Consider the following 23,397-nt stretch of genomic DNA (forward strand, 5'->3'; position numbering starts at 1 on the left):
ACATTCTTCAATAGGTGAATGGTAACATATATTGTGGTACATCTCAATGGTTAGAAGATAGGAAGGAAAAGTGATGGAGCCATAGAAATGAATGGAGTAAGCATGAATGTGTGTTGTGAATAACCATCTTAAAGGACTGTAAACTGCATTGTATTTGGAAAAGATGAAGCAATTGGGATAAGAGAAAAAGGAACAGCTCCAGAGGTTGGGAGATGTCGGGGGTGAACAGTCAGAATTCAAAGGATTTGTAGGGCAGTATAACTACTCTGCATGATGCAGTAGTAAATATGTCTGCACCACTGCCATGGTTGAAATATATGCTCTCAAAACCATGGATTAAAAGTCAAACCACCACTACAAAAAGAAGCTGTTCGATGAGATGTAAGGGCTGCAATTATCTATGGACATAAGAATGAGTATGTAGAAGGCTGTTAGAAACTATTCTACTTAGTAGTAGGCTCCCCTCTAAGGCCTATGACTTCTCCAGTCACAGGTTATTGGCTATGTTTCAGACCTGAGAAAGACAGAGAGAAGAGTGGAAAGGATGCAAGTATGGTGACTCATATATGAACTCTGCAAATAAAAATAATATTTTTACAAAAAGTAAAAATAACTATAAAAAATCTAATCATTGATGCAAAAGTGTAGTGAGCTGCCTACTGAGATATTTTGGTTTTTGTATATTATTATATATTTTAAATAGTTCTATCCTCATAAAGAGATAATGTCAATTGTTAAAAGGCTCAGGGATAGTTCAGTCTTGCTGTTTCAGGTACTCCTGCCATTCCATACACTCCATGGATGACATGGCAAGAAGTCCTTCACCAGGTTGTAGGCAGAAGTTTTTCTCCTGTCTGCCTGTTCCAAAATACCCAGCAGCTGCTTCTTCAATAATTGGCTGTGAGGCTTAATATCAATTATAAATGCCTGGCCAGTAGCTCAGGCTTATTGCTAACTAGCTCTTACACTTAAATTAACCCATAATTCTTACCTGTGTTTAGCCATGTGACTGGGTACCTTTTCTTAAAATGGCATTCTCATTTTGCTTCCTCTGCATCTGGCTGGTGATTCTTGACTCTGCCCTCCTTCTTCTCAGCATTCTCAGTTTAGCTTTCCTGCCTAACTTCCTGTCCAGTTAGAGTTCAGTCAGTGTTTTATCAAACCAATTCAAGTGACAAATATTTACAGTGTACAAGAGGGTTATTCCATAGTATCAGGTATAGACTCCATAGCCTTAAGTTCTCACTTCCAGACTGAGAGGCAAATTTCTATCATTTATAAATGATCAAGTCTTCGTCATTTTGTTATAGGACCACAAAATAGAATAAAATAATCTTTACATATGTGTCGAAATGCATATAGCACATTAGCACCAAAAGTGTGCCCTAATGTCTACTACGTACTTTGGATAATAATTACAGCAATGGACCACTATAGTGAAGTATGTTAAGAGCAAGGATAGGAAGGGAGCCTTTACATGTATGGGAGAAACTTACATGGATGGATGGATGGGCGGGCGGACGGACAGATAGATAGATAGATAGATAGATAGATAGATGAAAGAATTTTTTATGTTTTATGAGATAGCGTCTCACTAGGATTTATGTTTTATGAGATAGAGTCTCACTAGGGCTGGCTTCAAACTCATAGCAATCTCCCTCCTGCCTCATCCTCCTAAGTGCTGGTATTATAGATGTGAATCACACCTGGCTTTTAAATATTCAACTTTTCTGTGAACCTAAAATAATTCTAAAGAATAAAGGATAATAGCTTTTGCTAAATAAAAACATTTTGGGACAAGCAATATGGCTCAGTGGTAAAGGTGCTGGATGCCAAATCTGACAGCTTGAATCTTGATCCCCTAGACCCACGCAATGGAAGATAAGGACTGGCTCCCATAAGTTGTCCTCTGACCTCTACATATATGCCATGGCAAGCACATATTGAATAATTTAAATTAAATAAAGCCTCAAAAAAAGCATTTTGTTCAAACAAAATCTCAGAGAATATACTACTGTGAGACTATGCAATAATATTAGTGGAAGTTTATAGATGAATGGAAATGAATATTAACAGTAACTTGACTATAGATAAAGGAGCAAAGAGAGTCACAAGGAGTAGCAGGGTAGCCTAATGTAAAACACAGTCTTCTCATTTTATTTTGCATTTCTTCAAAATATACTATTTTAAGTAAAAGGGGTTTATTTTATGATATATGAAAAACTGAAATATATATCACTTGTGGCATAAAGGCTAGGAGGGGGAAAACAGAAGTATGTTGTATATAGATTGTCCATCATGTCAGTGTTATAATGTAAGCTATACATTGTACACAAATGCCAAAAATTCTGCAATAATCACTACAACTGTGAAACAAATAATTACAATTGTAAGTCAATAGTGGAGATAAACATGGAAGTCTAAAACTTGCTCTTTTAATTAAGAGGAATCTGGAGTGAAGGGTAAAAAGAAACTAAGACCTGATGGGACAAATATAAAACAAGATTATATATTTAAACCCAGCCTAACTGGTGGTCACATTAATTATCAATGATCTAAACCCTTCAGTTAAAAGTCAGAGATTATCCTTTTGCATAAGAAAGCAAAACCCTAGCACAAGCTGTGTGCAAAAAATGACCTGAAATATAAAGATGCAAATGGGTCAAAAGTAAAAGGATGGAAAATAAAAGATTTTTAAAGGCCAAATAGCCCTCAGGATAAAGAGCATTATCCGGGATAATGGTGTTTTATAAGGTAATGGGGTCAATCCATCCAAAAGACAATCTTCTTGTATATAGAACCACCTAAGTAGCAAAGCATCAAATGATAATTTTAAAAGCTAGAAGGAGAAACAGACACAGAACCATACTGGAAATTTAACATTCTTCTCTTAATAATTCATGAAATAATAAAAATATGTAAACACGCTATAAATGTGTGTGTGTGTTTACAAGAGAAACTTCCAGACACAATAGGACACGTGCCAATAATGAACTCAGAGATGAGACAATGCACACAAGTCCAGCTCAAGCTCCGTCATGACAAAAATCCCAGCACATAAGGGGCCAAGTGGAGAAAAAAATCCCACCACTGGTTGAAGAGCTGCTGGGAGAGGGAGTGCTGGCCTTCTTTATTGATGTGACCCTTAGCAAACTGGCCACACACCAGAGCAGTCATCACTCCCAAGACCCAGCTGGGCAACAAGCTGGACTCATGGGAAAAGAAGGGGTAAGAAGAGGAAGACTTCTCAAAGGTGGGAAGGAGAAGTGGAAAAATGGAGAGGGAGGAAGGGGAGGAATCTGAGGAGGAGGGTGAATGCATTCAAAATCCGTTGTATGAAATTCTCAAACACTTAGTAAAATATTGATTAAAAAAGACCAACATTCTCAATCAACCTAATCTATACAATTTAAGAACAGTTTATCCCAACAGCAAAGTATACATTTTATTCAGGTATACTTAAAACATTTGTCAAGATGTATCATAGGCCAAAAAGCAAGTCAATACATTTAAAAGAATTTAAAGCATAAAGAATATGTTCTCTGATCACACTGGAGTTAACCCAAAAGTTAGTGATAAAAGATGTATACAAAATCTTCCATAATAATTAGACATTGTTATATTTAGAAATTAACAAATTATCTATTGCTCACAGGGGAAGTTAAAATAAACTCTAAATGAAAAATGTAAACTTGTTAAAATTTGTGATGGGATGGTAATGCTATTTAGGAAAGAATCTATACTTTTAAATGTTTCTGTTTTTTAAATCAGAACAGTTTATCATCTGTGCACTAAGTATCTATCATTTAAAAACTAGAAAAGATCAGGGGCAATGCAATAGCTCAGTAGGTAAAGCCTGAGGTTGACCCCCAGGACCCACATGGTGGAAGGAGACCAACTCCTGTAAATTGACCTCTGACCTTCACACCCATGCTGTGACACAGGCTCACCCACACACTTACACACAATAAACAAATTAATGCAATAAAAATCTTTTAAAGTGTTATCAAATTATTTTTTTTAAAAAAATAGCTGAAAGTAAATCATCAAAATGGAAATGTATATCGATGATTGTAAAAATAAAGGGAGAAAATTAATAAAATCTAACACTCTTTTTACCTCAAAAGACTGGTGAATATTTGCACATATATTCATTTAACATTCAAGTAAAGTATGTAAGAAGGAAAAATGTCTGCTGTCATTTCTCATTTCAAAGGATTTTCTATGGTAACAACTGCACAGCAGCGCCTGCCTGTTTAAACTGCTGCCTTCTACCTGTGCCGAGTGATTTCTACTTTCCATTTATGATGATGGCTTAAAATAAGCACAGTTAGGTTATGTTAAAAGAAAAACTAACCTAAGGAAATCTTACGACTGTGATACAGATGTTACATAGGCATGTGAGATAAAAATCAGGAGAACACTTGGCTTGTTTTCAACGTGGAAACTGGACAGTAATGGAAGCTGCCAGATGATATACATCAGCATCACACTTTTGTACATTATTCACCAACAAATAAGCAAGCTATAAGCTTCTCCAAAAAGCAAACAAAAGCTAGCACTCTGGGTAATCATTACTGCCTCTGAATTTCCATTTTATGGCACAGATGTGAGGTTTGCTGTAAATAGAGCATGAAATTGAGATAAAATAAAATGTGCTGACAGACTTATTTGTTAACCTGGATATTCCATGTCAGTCGCTAGGACTCAGCTCCTTTTTTAGCAAGAAATATCCTGAAGTGAATTTTTCTATACTATAATGTCCTAAATTAATAAGGAACTGGGCTTAAAATTGATTTTCAACTGGGTGAATAAATGAGGCCAGAGCCTCTCCCTCATTGTCATGGTTAGTTCATTCATACATTTTTTTTCTGTAACTAAACACCATCTCCTTGACCACACCATCCTCTCTCTTTTACCCAGTTCAAATCTTAATATTGTAGGAAGGAAAGCCAGTCATATTAAGTGGGAGGACACACTAAGGACAGCCACACCACAACACTATCCCTATCCACAGTGTTGTCAGAGGGCACTTGCTACCAGGCCTGTGCCCACAAAGCTGGAAGGCAAGAGCCAGCTCCCTCAAGTTTCCCTTTGACCTCCACAAGTCCCTACCCCACATACACAAATAAATAAATAAATAGGATAAACACCACTATACCCCATTGACTCCTTTTAACCTACTTTAAATAGAGCCAGGAGACAGCGATAAGTGGAAGATACAAGAAAGCTGGTGGCATTTAACTGTGAGAGGAAAAAGTGGTATCCAGCTTCAAAAGGAGTGGCCGCCTACAGTAAGACTCCATGGAGTCCAGCATCGTGCTTGGTGTGTGGAGACGCAGGCTTATGGGTGCCCAGTGTGGGCTCTGAGAACAACCCAGTGTTTCACCTCCTCTCTTGGTCATACAGCCTTGAGACCAGAGAGGAATCAGAAGCGCAAGTCTTGAAAGAAGCCAGACCCCCGGATGAGTCCCCCAACCTTCCGAGTAGCAGCGAGGAAAGTACAGGCAGCTGGTCCCAACTGGCCAACGAAGACGACAACCCAGATGACACAAGCAGCTTTCTGCAGCTCAGCGAGCGGTCCATGAGGTATTTAGTTCCCCTTCTATGGGCTTCCTGAGGAAGTCGGCCTCGATAAAGACTCCAAAATGCATGTTATAGTTCAGTGCCGGGTGCCCTTAACAGAAAAGCGAGAAAGAAAAGAAAAGGGTAGAAGCCCCCTGTTAACCAAGGTCTGTGCCTATCATGATTTGGGCTAAAAGCTATCTCAATATCTAGTTACGGTTACGACTTGAATTACCTTGGTCACGTGTAAAAGTTAGCTGTGTTCTCTTTCCCCCAAATCACAGAAAGTACATTCAGTGCTAAGAACTGTGTGTTTGTTTTAATGGAAGCTGATGCTACGGTTTGCGAGGTGGAACTGTCTTCCTGGTCCATTTGTGTTTCAGATGCCGCGCAAGCTGGGGTTACACGAAGCCAAGTGTTTCCACACTGGGTTGTGCTGCTTGCCATGACCGCTCCCTTCTTTTATCTTCCCTGTCCTCTCTCTGTATTGTTTCTGGAAAAGCTAGAAAGGGGCATCTAGCTGTGACCACTAAAGCAATCTTGTGTGTTTGAAGTCTTTTTGACCCCATTACGACCACAGGCTGCCCAGAGAGGCCCCTGGAAAGTGAGACTGAAACATCCGGGTGTAGATAAAAGATCTCAAAAGTTCTCTTTCTGGCAGTCCAACCTAAGATTTAAAAACATTTTGCATTAAATAAGTGGTCTCAAATTTCAAATACTCCCATGAAACAGAGATAAAAATGATAACGTGAATCTTTGGACACTGAGTGTCAGCTTTGAGACTGTAACTTTCTCCAGAGCTTTGCCTCAAACTCCAGACAAGAACTTGCAGGTTGAGAGAGCCTTCTCGGTGACTCACACAATTCTTAAAGGAACAAAGCCCCATTACATGACATACTACTACAGTCACTACTGCGAAACCTGGCTTGGAAGAGAGAGCAATTGTTAGAAAATGCAGAACGTGTGAGGGGACTCAGTGTGTCTGGTAAAAATTGGATAGGTTCTATTTCACAAGTACTAAAAATTGTCTCAGTGGTACTATGTTTCAGAGAGTATATTCCAGGCTCCTAAGTAAACCATATGTTGATTATATAACTTATAATAGTGACATTATATGCAATATTCTTTCTCTCTGAGACACAGATGTCACATGTTGCTCCTTCTCTGAGGTTGAAAAACCTTACCCAACTTTGTATTTGTAAATTCTATAGTCCTCTAGGAAAACAAGAAGTCGAATGTATGTTCTATGGATTTCTATGAAATATCCCTAAGAAAAATCCTCCATATAAAAATGGAGACTGTGGATCCCTGGCTTCTTTCTAGATACAAAGAGCAGACAGAAAAGCATTAGGGCATTTTCAGTAGCCAAATTTTCAGAAGTATATTCAACTGTGTAAGCATGACCAGTAGCAAAAAGTCCTCTTCATGAATACCCTCTTTTTTTTACCACTTCAGAAATGATAAATTATTATCAGGATCACTGTCATAAGCATATTTGGCTTCTACCTTATATCTTCCTGTAATTTATTCCAACACCAATACCAGTGCAGAAGGTCAGACAAAAACCAATAGTGCCCTGGGGAACAATGAAGGACCCCACCCCCCTACAATGGAACATCAGTGTCAGCAGTGTGGCCAAGGACGGAGACAGGCATTAATATGTAAACTTTTGCTTTGTCAGCAATGGCAACAGTAGTGCCACTAGCAGTCTTGGCATTATGGACCTGGACATTTATCAGGAAAGCATATCATCTTCTCCCATGATTAAGTAAGTAGCCATGTGACTCAGTGACTGACAGTACCACTCCAATTCCATCTGGCAACCCATCGTGATCATGAAGGTGGTGCCCAGCCACCGACTCATTATGTCTGTGCCACTGTGGTTCCATGTCACCGGAGGGCTAAGGCCTAGAATAGGCTCCAACCCATCACTGCCTGCTTGCTTGGTTTCAGATGTGTCCCTTACAAAACAGCCATTGCAGATAAAGCTTACCAATATAACAGAAGTCTATATCATCTTACCTGTTTTGATTTACAGAAACAACAAACAAAAAAAAAAACCATTCAAACTGTACCATGTCTCTCCCTTAGAAGACTACGCAATAACCTTTCCTCTAGAATACAGTCATTTCAGCTAAATTAGTTATGAGTGGCTTCTCCTTCGTTTGTGGACACTGGGGGGTTACCGATATGGAATGTATCTGATGCCAATGGTTATCCTGAGGGAGATGTCATCACCGTGCAGTAACTCTGCTCTCTCAGTACAGGTTAGTCTCAGAGACCCAAAGAAGAAAAATGCTTGGAGATGCATAAGATATACTACATGAAATGACACAGACCAGGAGGGAAACCTGAAGTCATAACTACTGCTAGAATTTGTGATTATTCTGGAAAATTCACTGAATTGTATTCTAAGATTGGTCATGATAACTTAGAATATAATTTGGGTGTTCAGAACGAATAAAGCCATATTGCTCTAATGCTAATTCCTAACGTATTTCCCTCTGGCTAACTACAGATTCATTTATTTTATTTCACCACTGAATAGGTGTATTCTTCAGTGATTGGAGATTGCCACAACCCTGAACTGTTTTACTACTCATAAGCATATACAAACACATACATCCTCTTTTTTCTTAGGAGAACTGAAAACAAATTCAACAAAAATTACTTTGTGGCAGATTAATTTTTTCTCCTTTGGGAAACATTAGCTTACCACATTCTCCATCTTTCTGTGTGAAAAAGAAACTATAACTTCAGGAAAAGCTTGCATTGAGGGAAAGTCAAGATCACCTGAATCCCTACCCAGCAGCCTATCATTATATAATGTCAGAAATTGTACCTATCCCTTGCTGGGTCATTTATGTTACTTGCAGAGAGATCAATCAGTGGCTCCAAACCCTTAGAAAATTGACATTCCTGCAAATAATTAGGTATGAATGGAATAATTCTCCCTCTCTCTCTTTCTCTTTCTCTCTCTCTCTCTCTCTCTCTCTCTCTCTCTCTCTCTCTCTCTCTCTCTCTGTCTCTCACAGTGAAATTTACCTCACTAATGAAATTTACTCATACAATGGAATGCATGAGCCAGACCTTAACAGCAACGGAGAATATAAGAAAATCTTCTGTCACCAAAAGACACATTTTTAAAAGCCTCATTGCAAATTTCTAGAAACTAGAAAAATATAGGACATCTACAGGCTTCCCAATATGGTAACTTCTTTTCTGCTACTGAGCTACATGGCCTTATTTCAAGGGCCTTTACAGGGTCTCCCTACTACACACAGGCTGTATAATAAGGACACACCATGTAGAAAATCTCCAATATTAAACATGACCATGACTAAGGTGAGGCTTGATTTGGTTATGAAACACTAATTATAAATAATCTCCAGCCTGCTCTATCTTCACCAAATAAAAATAATGGAAAAGAACGAAGATGCTATTATTGAGATATTCTGCTATAATATTTAAGTTTTCCAGTTTGTTGATTGTCCATTAAGAAACAGGTAAAAGGCAGAAGGATAAAACTCCAAATTCCAACCACTTCCCTCCATTCTCTCTTTAACTGTTCAACCCTATGGAGGTTCATAGAGAGGGAGTTGAAAAGAGAAGAAAGATGTAACTGTCACAATCTCCCCCACTGATTGTCCTAACTAATGCCATTCATTCGAGATACTTGGGACCTCTCTTTGGTGGTAGGCAACACTGATTGCAGACCCAGCTGTCCTGTGTAACACCCATCTGGTTCTACTTCGTTCCATGAAAGCCATAAGAGTGCAATGCGTCACAGAAGTTTGTAGCTCAGAGAGACCCATCACCTCATCTTCCATTACAGCTTCTTCTTCCAAAGCATTACCAACCATATACTGTTGTTTTCTCCCAAAGTGAATTAGTAGAAGAAAAGGAGATTCTTAAAGAACAGTCAGAAAGCATCAAGGGTAAGCCATATTCTCCTCCTTTTGACACACAATTGCCTGGGGGGTGTCGCTTTGGAAAAGCAGAGTGTGATGCTGTGGTTGTATCTGTTCAGAACATGCCTCGGGACTGCCAGGGAGAGCAGCCAGCCCCCAGAGGAGCCTGCTGGTGATCAATTTTGACCTGGAGCCTGAGTGTCCTGATGCTGAGCTGCGAGCTACTCTGCAGTGGATAGCTGCCTCCGAACTCGGGATCCCCACCATCTACTTTAAGAAATCTCAGGAAAGTAGAATTGAAAAGGTACCATGTTCCGTGTCTGGGTGGGACAACAATACAGTTTTGTGCTTTTTATCTCAGCTGGAAACCCAGTGAGTGCCGATTTAATCCACACGAACTTGGAGTGTTTAATCTTGAGTTCTTTCAACCGGAAGAACCTTGTGGAGACTTGCAAGTCCTGAGCTGTGGTGGTACATTTACATCGCTGCTTCATTGACCTTCAGTTTCTTAAGTAGTCGGTGATAAAGGGAAAAGGAACTGAGGAGACGGGAGCTTTTTCCAAGTTCTCCAAAGTATTTTTGTTATATCCCTAAACTCTGCTTTTGCTGCAAAACGCTCTTGAGTAATTCCTTATTAAAACATGTGTCTGTCTCAGTTAAATAACATGAAAGAGTGCGATCTTCAGTTTTGTTTTGTTTTATGTGCAATTTTGCTCTAATGGGCAGTGTCCAAACCCAGCATCCTAGGATAAAACCCTTACCTTCCTCAGTTTCAAAATCTCTGTAACCCCAGCCAATCAGATTAGCTGCTGGAGCTCATTCCCCACACCCTCCCCCACGTCTACCTCTCTCCAACCAGCCATTTCTTCTTTTTGTGTTCAAGTCCACCCAACCCAGGCATCCTTCTAAACTGTCCTTCCTTTGTTGGCAAAGTGATGCAAAGCTCACTAGTCCTAAGCTTTCCCGTCAATCTTTCTACCCCAGCCTGTCCAGTACAGAAGATAGGCTAAAAGAGCATAATCCACAGTCACATTGGACTTCTCTCATGTTGGACTCAGTCCACTGGAGGGAAGCGAAAATGTTCTCAGGAAGACAATGTTTCCAGGTTCGCATAAAGGGCTGGTTTTGTATCTCTAGCAACTACCTGAATAAGAGCATCCCCTGGTGCATTTTCAGGTGGCATGTTAATTAAACAGAGTTTAATTTAAGCCACCTCTTTAAAGGGGCAGTCACTTTCCATGCATGTATGGCTAGTAAATGCTCCATTGTTGCAAGAGTAGGGGGTGTTCTATTGATGCATTAACACATCTTAATACATCATCTTAACTTGGTATTTGTTTACATCTACCAGGTTTTCAATTTTAAAGCAGATGTCTGGTTTTTATTTATTACTATGTTTCTGAGAAGACAGAGGTTTCACTCCTGTTAGGAGAAACACTGGATAATCAGGAAAAACACTGGATAATCTTTCATACATTCGTGCCAATCAGCTCAAGGGACTCAAATTTTAATAATGTAGCCTTAAGGACTAAAATTTCCAGGTTTTGTTCTGAGTCAGTGAAGGCTGTCTGCACACGATGGCTTTGATATAAACAGGCATCATCCTTGGTCATCTGTGACTGGATTGGCTAAATAAAGAAAAATTATATAACACTTTAAGTATACTTTCCTTAGTATTTGAGGTCTGAGACTCAATTCTATTTGTTTTTAATTAACCAAGTAATTAAGTAGCCATTTTTAAGAGTGTGGAAAAGAGAGCAGTAAAGATAGCATGCATGCAAAATCAGCAACATTTCTTTAGCTCCTCGTCTCCTCAGAGAAAAGAAACCCTAAGTTCAGAAAATGCTTTCTTCCTACTGTCACTCAGCACCAAGACAAATACCCTACATCTTTTTGTTGCTTTGTTTTGTGTTTGTTTGAGGCAAGGTCTTATGAATTCCAAACTGGTCTTGAACTCTCTTTGAAGCAGATGATGACTTTGAACCTATTTTATTTTTAATAGTGTGTGTTAGGGGGGCATATACATGTAAGTGTAAAAGTGTCTCTAAGGTCAAAAGAGAGTCTCTGACCCCTTGCAGTTACAGGCTGTCTAATATGGGTGCTAGGAACAGAACTTGGGCCCTCTACAAGAGTGGTATGTGCTCTTAACTGCTGATCCACCTCTCCAGCACCAGTCTTGAACTTCTGACCCTTGTGCCTCATCTTCCCATGTGCTGGTATTATAGTCATGTGCTGGTTTGTGTTGTTCTAAGAATTTAACCCTGGGCTTTATGCATGTTATGTGAACACTCTTAAGAACTAAGTTACGTCCTCCACCCAAAAACCTGACCTTTGTTTCTGGGAATCCTGATTTAATTTCCTCAATTAATTTAGTTAATATGCATCTATTTGTGGTGGACTCAGTTTACTACCTTCCTGCTTTGTGAAACAGAGGCATGTGGTAAAGGTGGGGAGGGCAGCACGAACACCACAGCAACTCATCTTTCCCAAGACTCCCTGAAAACTTTGTCTTGGACCTGGAAGGAACTTAATGACAGTAAAACCTGAATCCCAGAAAAGGCAAATTCCAAGTACTCTATATGCCCCGTGCATTGTAGGTTCTGATGACTCATTTCCCAGCCTTCCCCCTTCATTTGTATTATGTTTAATCATTAGAAGGCTACATGCCCTTGAGTGTCATACAGTCAAAAACTCCATCAACCATTCCTTGAGGACCCTCACCCTGCTGGGTACTGTCCTAAGCTCCAGGTCCCAGGCAACAGAAGAAGTGAATGTTCCTGCCATCTCAGAGCTTGCGTTGAAGTTCAGGAAGAACTGCCAGCTGTCTCTAGAGCACCCTGAGAGGGCACAGTTTATAAACAGCCACATCGAGATAGGGTCAAGTTGATTCTAAATAAGCAAATCAAGATGCATCTAGAGGGCTGGAGTCATGGCTCAGCGGTTAAGAGCACCGCTGCTCTTCCAGAAGTCCTGAGTACAATTCCCAGCAACCACATGGTGGCTCACAACCATCTATAGTTGGATCTAATGCCCTCTTCTGGCATATAAGCGTATATACAGATAAAGCACTCACATACATAAAATAAATCTTAAAAAAAAAAAAAGATGCAGCTAGAAAATTGTTGGTATCTAAACCACACCCATGAATTAAATGCACACAAAACAGAATAAGTTAGAAGACACATTCACAACTCAAATCCCTATGTTCCTTCTAGCCATTGGAAAAAAACACTTAAAGTCTAGGAACTTTTCCAGGGGAGCATTCCTGATACTTCCAATACCTCATTATCTAAAACAGTTTACAAGCTTAGTTCTCCACAGCCTTGACATCATGTCAACTTAATCCAGTTAACAGAAGGCAAAATAAGTAAATAATAAATAAATAAGCTGTCATTAGCATAATTATTAAAAAAGCATTTTCTAAACTCAACTGCTTGTCAAGGTTTATTGGGTTTTTGATGGGGACGGGAGTTGTTTGTTCTTTTAATGCAGAGATCATTGTTTTTCAGCTATTTCCTTCTGTACAAGCTCAGTGAGCTTCTGAAATCTGAGATAAGCCAATGTCTAGCATCCTAGTAAACATGGCATAGTGCTCATCTTTAAACCTGCAGTGAGAATCATTTCCTTTTCTTGGAAGCAGTGTGCAAAAAGGAACGTGAAGAAAGAGGAAACGGACAGACCCTTACCTTCTCATGGAAGTGCAAGTCAGCAGAAATGGCCTCCCCTCTGATTTCTTGTTCTATCCTACAAGCAGAGTGGTGGAGAGAGAATGAAAAGAAACATCGATGGTACCGACAATTGATTCAAATCCCCTTCTAAAAAACAAAAACAAAACAAAACAAAACAAACAAAAAAAAAAAACAACCCAGGAACAAACTCCAGTTAAAGTGTCAGCTGTAAATAAAGGCATAACAAAGAAAGAAAAAGATGCATACAAACTGGATCCTAAGGGTTTCATTAATAAACAAAATATACTTTCTTCCATTAATCCTTTCATCAGAATCTCAAATCGGGGAGTGTTAGAATCACCCCCCAGAAAGCCTTCCCAATCCAGATGCTTCCTGGTTAGTTCAGAATCTCCATTGGAGGTAAAGCCCAAATCCCAGGTCTTAGGTGAAAGTCTAGAATTCCAGAATGGAACCTAAGTTGAAACTCAGGGTTTGATAGGCCATAACTTCAGGGACAAAGTAGGGATCCACTCACTCTTGCTTAATTAAATCTAATTTCTGTTGTGGAGCAAGAGACAGTGACAGCTTTCAGAAGTGTACATTGAATGTGTCTTTAAAACAGACACACACACACACACACACACACACACACACACACACACACGAGAGAGAGAGAGAGAGAGAGAGAGAGAGAGAGAGAGAGAGAGAGAAAGAGAGACACACAGAGAGACAGAGACAGAGACAGAGACAGAGACAGAGACAGAGAGACAGAGAGACAGAGAGCTTGCTGCAATTCCCATAACTCTACCATGAACTATAAACAATCAAATCTACAAAGGTCTGCTACCTAATGGGGTGCTTTTCTCCAGATGAATCTGCTCATGATAAACTGTCACAGAATACCGATTATCTTGAGTTTCTAAGACACAACTTTTGAAAAAAAAAAAGTCTAAAGTCTATTGTGGTCTACAGGAAAAGAACCTAATTATTGTTGATTCTGAAATGTCAGTACAGAAATGGTTTTTTTTTTTTTCTGTTGTTTGTTTGTTAGTAGAGAAGGCTAAAATTCCAAATCCTTGACATACTAAAGCTGATTATGATCATAACATGAGCAGGCTTAATGAAAGCTCTGGGGTCAATTACTAAGTAGAATGTAGCTCTAAAAACAGAATAAACTGGTCCTGATGGTGCTGGCTTGTAAATCCCAGCTACTGGGAAGTCTAAGGAAAGAGAACTGGAAATTCAAGTTCAGCCTGGGTCAAGGAGTTCATGGTGACTTTGAGCAATTTAGTAAGCCTTTGTCTCAAAATAAAAAGTTGAAAGAAAGTTGTAGATACAGCTCATGAGAGAGCACTTAGCATCCTAAATTTTATCCTGAGTACCATGTGGGAGCCAGGTTGGGAGACTGGCTCCCACATTTTATAATAAGGAGGAGAGAGGGATAAGAAATATTAGAAGGACAGAAGGGAGAGATACATAGAAATGCAGAATAGTCTTGGAAGGGACTGAATCATTATTCACCGGCCCTTCTGATTCTTCTAAAGGTTTTTTTATAGGAATGCCAAGGAGTGGAGCAAAAGACCTCCCCCTAGCTCAGCCAAATGAAGACCCTTCCAAACACCTAGTAACCATGGACATGGTCAACTATCCTCTAATTCAGCCCTGCTGACTAAAGCAAGCTCAGATCTCACTAAGAAACCTTTAGGGGCCTCCACCGTACCACAAGGGGGAAAGGCTGCAACACTGAGCTAGAGATGTCCTGTCTGTCTACTCGCCACCTTCATTCATGTTTACTAATTTTTATGGAGGAAGCACAAGACCTTTATGCTCATCAACTCCACACATGTTTCAAAGCTTCAGGATCCAAGATTAAATCAGTACAGCTGCTAGATTTAGTGGGGTCAGATCATCTTTTTAAAGCTACCTTAGGGAAGCGTGGTGACACACTCCTATGATCCCAGTACCTGGGAGGCTTCAGCAAGAGGACCACCATCAATCTGAGGTCATCCTGGTCTGCATAAATAAATTCTAGGATAACCAGAGCTCCATAAGAAGACCCTATCTCAGATACAAAAGCAAACACCAAAAACAAAAACAACAACAATAGTGGTCTACTGGGATAGCAGGCTGGCCTTAGAAATCAGCAGACACATTCTAGCCAGTGGCCATCCCACAACTACTAGCTGAGTGGCCTAACTCTGGGGCACTTTAACCACTTTGGGTCATTCATCAGCATTTTTTGATTATCCGCACTCTGAAAGGACCTTTTTCAAAGGTCCCAGTGGATGGAAAGGAGCTGGAATCTGGCTTCTGGGAAGATTTGAAACATAGAGGCTTTGGGAAAGACGATTTTCTTCGGAGTCCTCCCTTACACAGTGACTCAGAGATGGAAGTGGTAGGGTGGTAGCACAGTAAACGGGTTTACAGAAAGGAGCTATGCCAAATTCAATGTATGTAGACTTTTCATTGACTTGACTTTAATGTGTGAAGAAAAAAGATGTACCCTTAATAAAAGATCTTGGCTATGTGTGACCCTTTAGGGAGAACTTAAGCAAGAAGCCAATGGCCTATGAGCATCTCTTAGAGGCTTCTCAGAAGCTTAATATCCAGGCTATAGAGACCTGTCTATTCCTTAGATTTTCCAGTAAGAGCTAAGAAAGGATGATTAATTGAATTAGTCAGATGCCTGAGCTTCCTCCACCCCCTTTACTCACATTGTCATTGATACTCTAAACCCTCCTGTTTGCACTCTTGTTCCATTCAAAACATGACCTGAGCTTATATACACACTCAAATGTAAGTTACAGCTCAAAAAAAAACATTCTTATGTGTCTCCGTAAACCTGCCACCTGGACCATTCATTCCTCAAAGCGTCTGCATTATAAACAAAGCCTTCCCATGAAGTGTCAGAATCAGTCAGAGAAGAAATCAAACAGAATGGAGAGGCATCCCAGCCAACTAGTGATTTCTCTAAAGGTACAACAAAGACCCATGGAGCCAAATAGGCTGGACTCCCATTGCTGTTGTTGTGAGTAATAAAGTGAGGTCATGGATATCCCATCTCAGTGATGTGTGAGCCTGCTCTCAGTCACTGTGTGATAGGAGACAAGCCCTATGGCTATCTTCTATGTAAAAACTTGCTGCTGTCATTTCCCGCTCCAAAATTTATGACCTGCAACCATCTTCATGAAGTTTTATTTCAGTAGAGAATTATTAAGCAACCATACAAACCATAGGTATGCATGTTTGTGTTTTAACTGTATGTGTACAAGCATGCTACCTAAAACTGAAGAATACTTTCAGTAGTGGGCTTATCCTCAATATCAGATGTCTACCCATATTTCTTGAGAAGTCACAACCTATTTGATTCCGTTTGGCTTCCTATGCTTTCTGTCATTCAGCAAATATTAATTGACTATCTCTTTACTACAGGCAAAGGATAGAAAACAATGGCTGAGATGGTGCCTTACTCTAGGGAGATTAGTAGCCATAATACAATGAACATCTGACTTCCTTTACAAGAACCTAAAACTCTTTAAGACAATATTTATGTTTCCAGATACTTAAAGTATCAGCTTAGAAAAGTGATTTATTTGGAATATAACAATAAAAATCCTAAGCCCATCATTCACTTATACTCTAGAATTTTCTGTTGTACCCAACTGAAACTGCTACCAGTCCTATCTGACAAATCCAAGACATGTCCTTGCTTTCCTTTAACTATTGCTGTAGAGGAACATCTTGATGCTTAATCTTAGCATGGGGAGGGACAGGTACCTATTATTATTGAATGTGGAAGTACTGAGTGACTCAGAAATTTAGTAATCAATTTATTTTCCCTAATATACACATCTAGTGAGAAATTGTTTTACAATCCTGGTGCAAGAAGGCTAACCCAGATTTAAAAAAAAAAAACCTGAACCTTAAAAAACACTAGCTACCTAAAAGATTGCCTCTTAGAGGAATTGTCCTTATTCTACCCAGTCCTCCACTATGAATAGAACTGCAAAATGAAAGGAATTCATTATCTGAAATGTCTAAAAGAGAAACAGACTATCTTTGAAAATGTCCCCTGAGTGTAAAGATGCTGAAACACAGACTCAAAGCCAATCTTCAGAAGGGTTGTTCTGGCTGGAGAGATGGTTCAAGAGGTTAAGAGCACTGGCTGCTCTTCCAGAGGGCCTGAGTTCAATTCCCAGCAACCACATGGTAGTTCACAACTGTCTATAATGAGATCTGGTGCCCTCTTATGGCATTCAGGCATACATACTGGCAGAACACTGTATACATAATGAGTGAATGAATGAATGAATGAATGAATGGATGGATGGATGAATGAATGAATAATTAAATAAATAAATAAATAAATAAATAAATAAATAAATAAATAAATAAATAGAAGGGTTGTTCCGTGAGATGCTGCTGAAGACAGTGTGATATAGGAGTCCTAATTCTATGTCTTCTTTTAGTTTCTAGATGTTGTGAAGCTTGTTCATCAGAAGTCCTGGAAGGTGGGGGATATATTTCATGCGGTTGTCCAGTATTGCAAAATGCATGCGGAGAAGAAAGAGGGGACTCCAAGTCTCTTTGACTGGCTCCTGGAACTAGGATAAGTCAGGTGCACCCCACAAAGACTTTCCTTCCTCTATCAAAGCTTAAGTTACCGTGGTTTGCGCTAAATGCTCTGAACTTTGTCAATACACTGCATCCCATTAGCAGAACTATTTAAAAATCTGCTCCAGTACCATGGACAAGGAATAAGTCTGAAAGAGTAGGAAATATAGGTCTGTACTAAACAATATCACTGCAGGCTTGTCCAAAAGAGCTTGTATGAGAATGACTTCAAAGAGAGATACTTCAGTGGGGCCCAAATAAGCAAGTTTATAACAAGCCCCTCCTCCAGGAAAGCTACACTCACATATATGTCACAATATAGAGTGGTCTGTAATGTCTCCAGCTATGTGAATCAATAGAAACAATGTCATCGGGTCATAATAATTCTATAAATTATGCTAAAACCTTCATCGTACTTTGCTTAGAAGGTACAGGGGTGTTCACCCAAAGAAATATGTGGGATATAGTTGAGAGTTTCCATGCCTTTATGTGATAGATTTCCATTCTCAGACCAGTATCACTGAGTACTAACACACATGCAACAGTGTTATTGGAATCCATGTGAGGTGATTTCATTTATTTGCAGCAGCTGATAAGTATTGCATCTCCTCCCAATCATCCCTGGGCTCCTCAAAAAACTACTGTCATTCATTGAAATAAGGAAAGCTCAAGGTCACCTTGTTTCCATAACTACATTTATTACTTGGCTAAAATTATTATGGAATTCTTGCCTAAAGGCAAGCTTTTAAAAATAAACAATAAAATAAATAATAGTCTTTTGAGATGAAATATACTTGTATATTGAGTTGTATGAGAAAAATAAACATCATTTTGTTTTGTTTTAAATTATGAAGAGATTATCTAAATAATATATTGAGTTGTCTTAGAGCTTCATAAACCATGAAGAGATTGTTGTCTCAAGTTGTAGATTGTCATAAAGCTTGGTGGCTGATTGTATGATGACTGTGTGAACATCTGTATAGCTTACATGTTTCTCCAAAGACATTTATAATGATGGATGCAGGATAATGGCCTTGTGCTTGTCAGGGCCAGCCAGGAATGCAGACTTCCAGGCTCGGTGAAATTGACACTAAATTAGAGATATGGAAGCCTTTATCACATTTTTAAAAAATTATAACAGAGACGTGCTCCTTTGAAAACTAAAAATATCTATATTGACATTAAAAGTCTTCTTCCTTTCCAACCAAATATGCTACACTCACTTTTATTTTCTCAATCAGAAAGATATTTAGTGTGTGTCTTCTGAAATACTATGTTTTTGCTCTATTTTTAAGGCTTACTGAATACCTTTAAGTGTGAGCCAGGCCCCAGGCCATCGATGCTAACTGTTCTGCTTTATCATTTGCATCCTAAGATGCCAAGAAAGCTTCCAAGTAAGCCATAACTATCCTCCCCCATGACAGAATCTTTTTCAGACCTCAGTGGGCACTTATCATGCAGATGGTCCAGGTTTAGGTGTATGTTCAATCTGATGCATTAACCAGGTTCTGAAACCTAGCTACCATCTCAAACTGAACTGTGCTTCTTTGTGCTAATACATGGGAAATGATATTTCTATTGTTCAAACAATCCCAAAATATTGTGCGTAAACTCTTATCGTGTTCCAATAAATGTTTACTTATCCTCCAAAGCACAAATATTGGACGTAACCATGTGTTGTACCTAATGTTGCAAACTAATCAATAAATTTCTGTTGCAAAATTGTTGTTCAGTCTTTTCTCCTAGGCTCTAGGACCAAGAGCTTTAATAATTTTATCTAAAAAACAAAAAAGCAAAAATAAGCCAGGTGGTGGTGGCATGTGCCTTTAATCCCAACACTTAGGAGGCAGAGCCAGGTGGATCTCTGTGAATTCGAGGCCAGCCTGGTCTACAGAGCGAGTTCCAGGACAGCCAGGGCTACACAGAGAAACCCTGTACTGAAAAAAACAAACAAACAAAAAAAAAAACAACAACAATAGCAAAGAAAAATAGTCACACTGTGAGTAGATGAAGACAGGAGTGACACTTAGATATGTTTTTCTGCAGTGGGATATTGTATTGGACACTGTAGGGTGTTTGGTTGCATCTTGATCTCTCCCAATTAAATATATCAATAATTGCCTCTTCATGACTGTAGCAATCAAGAAAGACTCCCAACATTGCCAATTGACTCTCAAGGAATAAAGTCAAGGATGGTTGAGGACCAAGCAGAGTAATGAATGAACAGGACCGGAGTCCCAATGAGTAACAGAGGAGAAGACGAATCCTCCAGGGTCCAAAGAGTCTCAGGAGCCCAGAAAACTAAGCATTCCCTACCCACAGCCTCTGAGGGCAGCCTTTACATAAAGTCTCGGGGACCAAAGAAAGAGACATAAAACCAACATGGAGTCTATCACACAAGTAAATAAAATGAATTCATCAAAGTTAAAGGAAAAAGTATCAGTGCTTTTTGAATTATAGGAAGAAATTACTAAAGTGTAAGCAAATTAAACAGTGGAAGTCATAGGCAGTTAATTCACAACAGAACAGAGTCATGAACACATTTAAGCAATAGAGAATTCTCCCGTCAGCTAGAGGATGTTATCAAGTTAAAACAAACTCTGATGACTGTCAAGCAGAGGCATTAGTTGAAAGGACTGTTGGGGAATGAGTAATTAATTCAACAGTGAAGACTCCTAACCACCAAATTTTTCAACAGTCAGGATAAAGGCAGTTTTCATTAATAAAGAAGAATAAATAGGCTAGAAAGGATGACACTCAAACATCAAAGTATCATGACCAGATAGTAGACCAGAGAATGTTGTATTCCATCAGACAACTGAAAGTAGGAAACTGGGTCAAAGTGTAGGTGCCCAAGCTTAACAGAAGCTTGAATAAGAACCATGTTATTCCATTTGATCAGTGGGTACTTTGGCTTATCAATAAGAATATGAATTTGGAGTGTCTCTCTCTGGTCTTGTTGGGGGTATACAAGTGGAGGTAGGGGCACCTAAGAATTTTATTTGAGTCATATGGAGAGGGATGATTTCTGGCAATAAGTTCTGTCCAAGAACAAAATGTTTAGGAGCATCTCTCTGATTGTGGCGATTGTCTAACATTACAAGTCTCAGATAAAGATCACAGTATTGGTATCAAAGGCTATATAAATGTTATTGATAAAACCATTATGTTTGACAATTTCTGGCATCTGATATCTTTCTTCCATATAATAGGACCATGTCATCTCATCTAATTTACATCCTCTTAGTGACTGTGGAGCATCAGACACCATGCTAGATAGAACAAAAATCTAAATCACACCTAAAAACTCACAGATTACAGAGGAAACAAACATGCCAATCTCATAAAACAATGTAAGCCTGTTGTTAGGTAATACTCCATAGATTAACAATTGAGAGATCAGTATGCAGGAAGTATTTATCACTGCCAGGTGAAATACTGGAACACTCCAAGGAAAAGACATGTGAGCTTAGATTTTTAGGTTTGAGAGAAGAAATTTCAAGAAATAAGGGCATAAGAACTTTCAAGGATTGGAAAGAGTCCACTCAGAGAAAAAGTAAGATCACACATGATCATCTTAATGTGCAATCTGAGGCAAGAGGAATTTTATGGATTTATAATATCATTGTGAGGTGATGACCCATGAGATTTGAAGCCAAAAGTTGAAATTGAAGGAATATTTTAAGATTTTTATCCATATCATAGTCCTTTCAACCAAAGAAGATGTAAAATCTGGTGTGAATGTAGGAGAAATAACATAAGAATTCATGTGTGACCCACTGAATTATAGCTTCCATAGGATAATATTATTAAATAATACTTTGGTTGTGAGTAAAGGGATTCCCACCACACTATAATTGATATCCCTTATACAACACTACACCAGAGGTCCCATATCCAACCTCAAGCTCACAATGCTATAATGGCAGAAGAACTCAGAAGCTGTATGTTCACAATTACAATTTACTGCAACAAATGGGTAGAAAATTTATGCCAAGAAAGGAAAAAGGCTTATAGGACCAAAGATAGTTTAGTATAGACTTCTAGGTGGTCCCTCCCAGGTGACTTGTATAGGATGTTCTTAATTCTTCAGCAATAATATATAAGCTATGTAACAACATATGCAATGTGTCAACCAGGGGAATTCACTTACCTAAGCTTGGGCATCCAAGTCTTTCACTGGAGTTCAATCAAATAAACATGCTGCACTGGTGTAACCTGCAGCAAGTCTTTCTCTGTCCCATAAGCCAGCTCCCAAATAATGACACAGAGACTTCTTATTAATTATGTTGGCCTATAGCTTAGGCTTGTTTCTAACTAGCTCTTATAGCATAAATTAACCCATTATATTAATCTACATTCTCCCATGTGATTTGTGGCTGTTACCTCTCCTCCTGCAAATCCTGCTTACTCTGCTTCTTCTGGCATCTCTGCCTTTCTTGTTTCCAGAGTCCAATCTGTCCCTAGAAGTCCCACCTAACCTCTTCTTGCTTAGCTATTGGCCATTCAGCTCTTTCACCAATCAGAAGGTGCCTTGGCAAAGACATCTTTACAGTGTAAACAAGCATTCTGCAACGTAACTGACTGCACCTTTTCCTAAGGCATCATCTCTCCAGACCAAGGGGTGAAAATAAATTGTGTTAATGCCATAAATTATCTAGTAAAACTAGAACCACTTGGCCCTAAATGTGACATATGTGAAAATACAAACAAGAAACACTCATAACCTGGATCAAGCAGAGCATCCTAAAGATGTGGCTGTTAGCGCTAGGAGTCGGACAAGAGATAATTCTATAAGTAGTCTTGGGGGTAGGGATGCCAAATGGGAGCATTGTAGACCTCCTGAGTTAAGTCTTCCTGCAGAGACACTGTCATCTGCTAACCAACATGGCCACTGGAATGCATGTGTCTCCATCTCTGATTGCAAGTTCCTTGAGGCAAGGACTTTATTCTGTTCATCTAAGGTATCTACAGCAGTCCTTTACACAATGTCTTCTCCATAGCTGATGTCAAATTGGACTGGAAAGCTAATAGACACATGGAGTGGTACCACATGTATGGAAAATGGGTCTTCCCACATGAGTTACCCTAATCTAGAAACACTTTCATAGACATGCCTGAATGTTGGTTTCTGTAGGGATTCTAAAGCCATCAAGTTAATCAAGTTTAACAATGACAACAGCTGATAATATTTAATCATAATTTCTAGCAATGCAACTTTGTTTTGAGGTTCTTCTTGGCTGACTAGAGACCTGCTACTTGACATATAACACCATTCATGTTATCTAATGAAATTAGTTTGGTTTTCAGGTAAGTGAAATACTTTGTAAACATGAGATTTTTATTTAAATCACATGAGACTGTTTGACCTAAAACGTTAGATACCACAGTATAAGAACATTGTAATGATATTGGGATGGCTTCAAGTGTTACTCATCTGCATTATTAACAAGACTCAGAGGCCAGTTGAAGGCAGATAAATTGGAATAAAATGAATGGAGTGGAAGGAATCATTTAAGCCTAACCTCCTAGCTAACAAAAACTAGCACAAACAAATGAAATATTAATCCGACAATCTAAATATTCTCCCTACAAGACTACACCTGTCTCTCTTTTTCAGCTTTCACAAATCCTTAACA

At 39.1% G+C, this 23,397-nt stretch overlaps 1 protein-coding gene across 2 annotated transcripts in view; it reads left to right on the forward strand.

Moving 5' to 3' along the window:
• Positions 1-18,459, forward strand: part of Sphkap (SPHK1 interactor, AKAP domain containing) — a 121,398-nt gene extending 102,939 nt beyond the window's left edge. The window contains exons 9-13 of one of the 2 annotated variants that reach the window (XM_059278356.1): positions 5,410-5,589; positions 7,247-7,333; positions 9,451-9,503; positions 9,596-9,780; positions 17,614-18,459. In XM_059278356.1, the coding sequence (XP_059134339.1) occupies positions 5,410-5,589; positions 7,247-7,333; positions 9,451-9,503; positions 9,596-9,780; positions 17,614-17,757 (649 nt within the window). In that variant the 3' untranslated portion in view covers positions 17,758-18,459. The remainder of the gene's footprint in view (positions 1-5,409; positions 5,590-7,246; positions 7,334-9,450; positions 9,504-9,595; positions 9,781-17,613) is intronic. The other variant, XM_059278358.1, reaches the window with a different exon arrangement.
• Positions 18,460-23,397: the final 4,938 nt, after the last annotated feature.

The sequence above is a fragment of the Peromyscus eremicus genome, chromosome 13 (genome assembly GCF_949786415.1).
Source record: "Peromyscus eremicus chromosome 13, PerEre_H2_v1, whole genome shotgun sequence".
In the NCBI taxonomy this organism is placed as follows: domain Eukaryota; kingdom Metazoa; phylum Chordata; class Mammalia; order Rodentia; family Cricetidae; genus Peromyscus; species Peromyscus eremicus.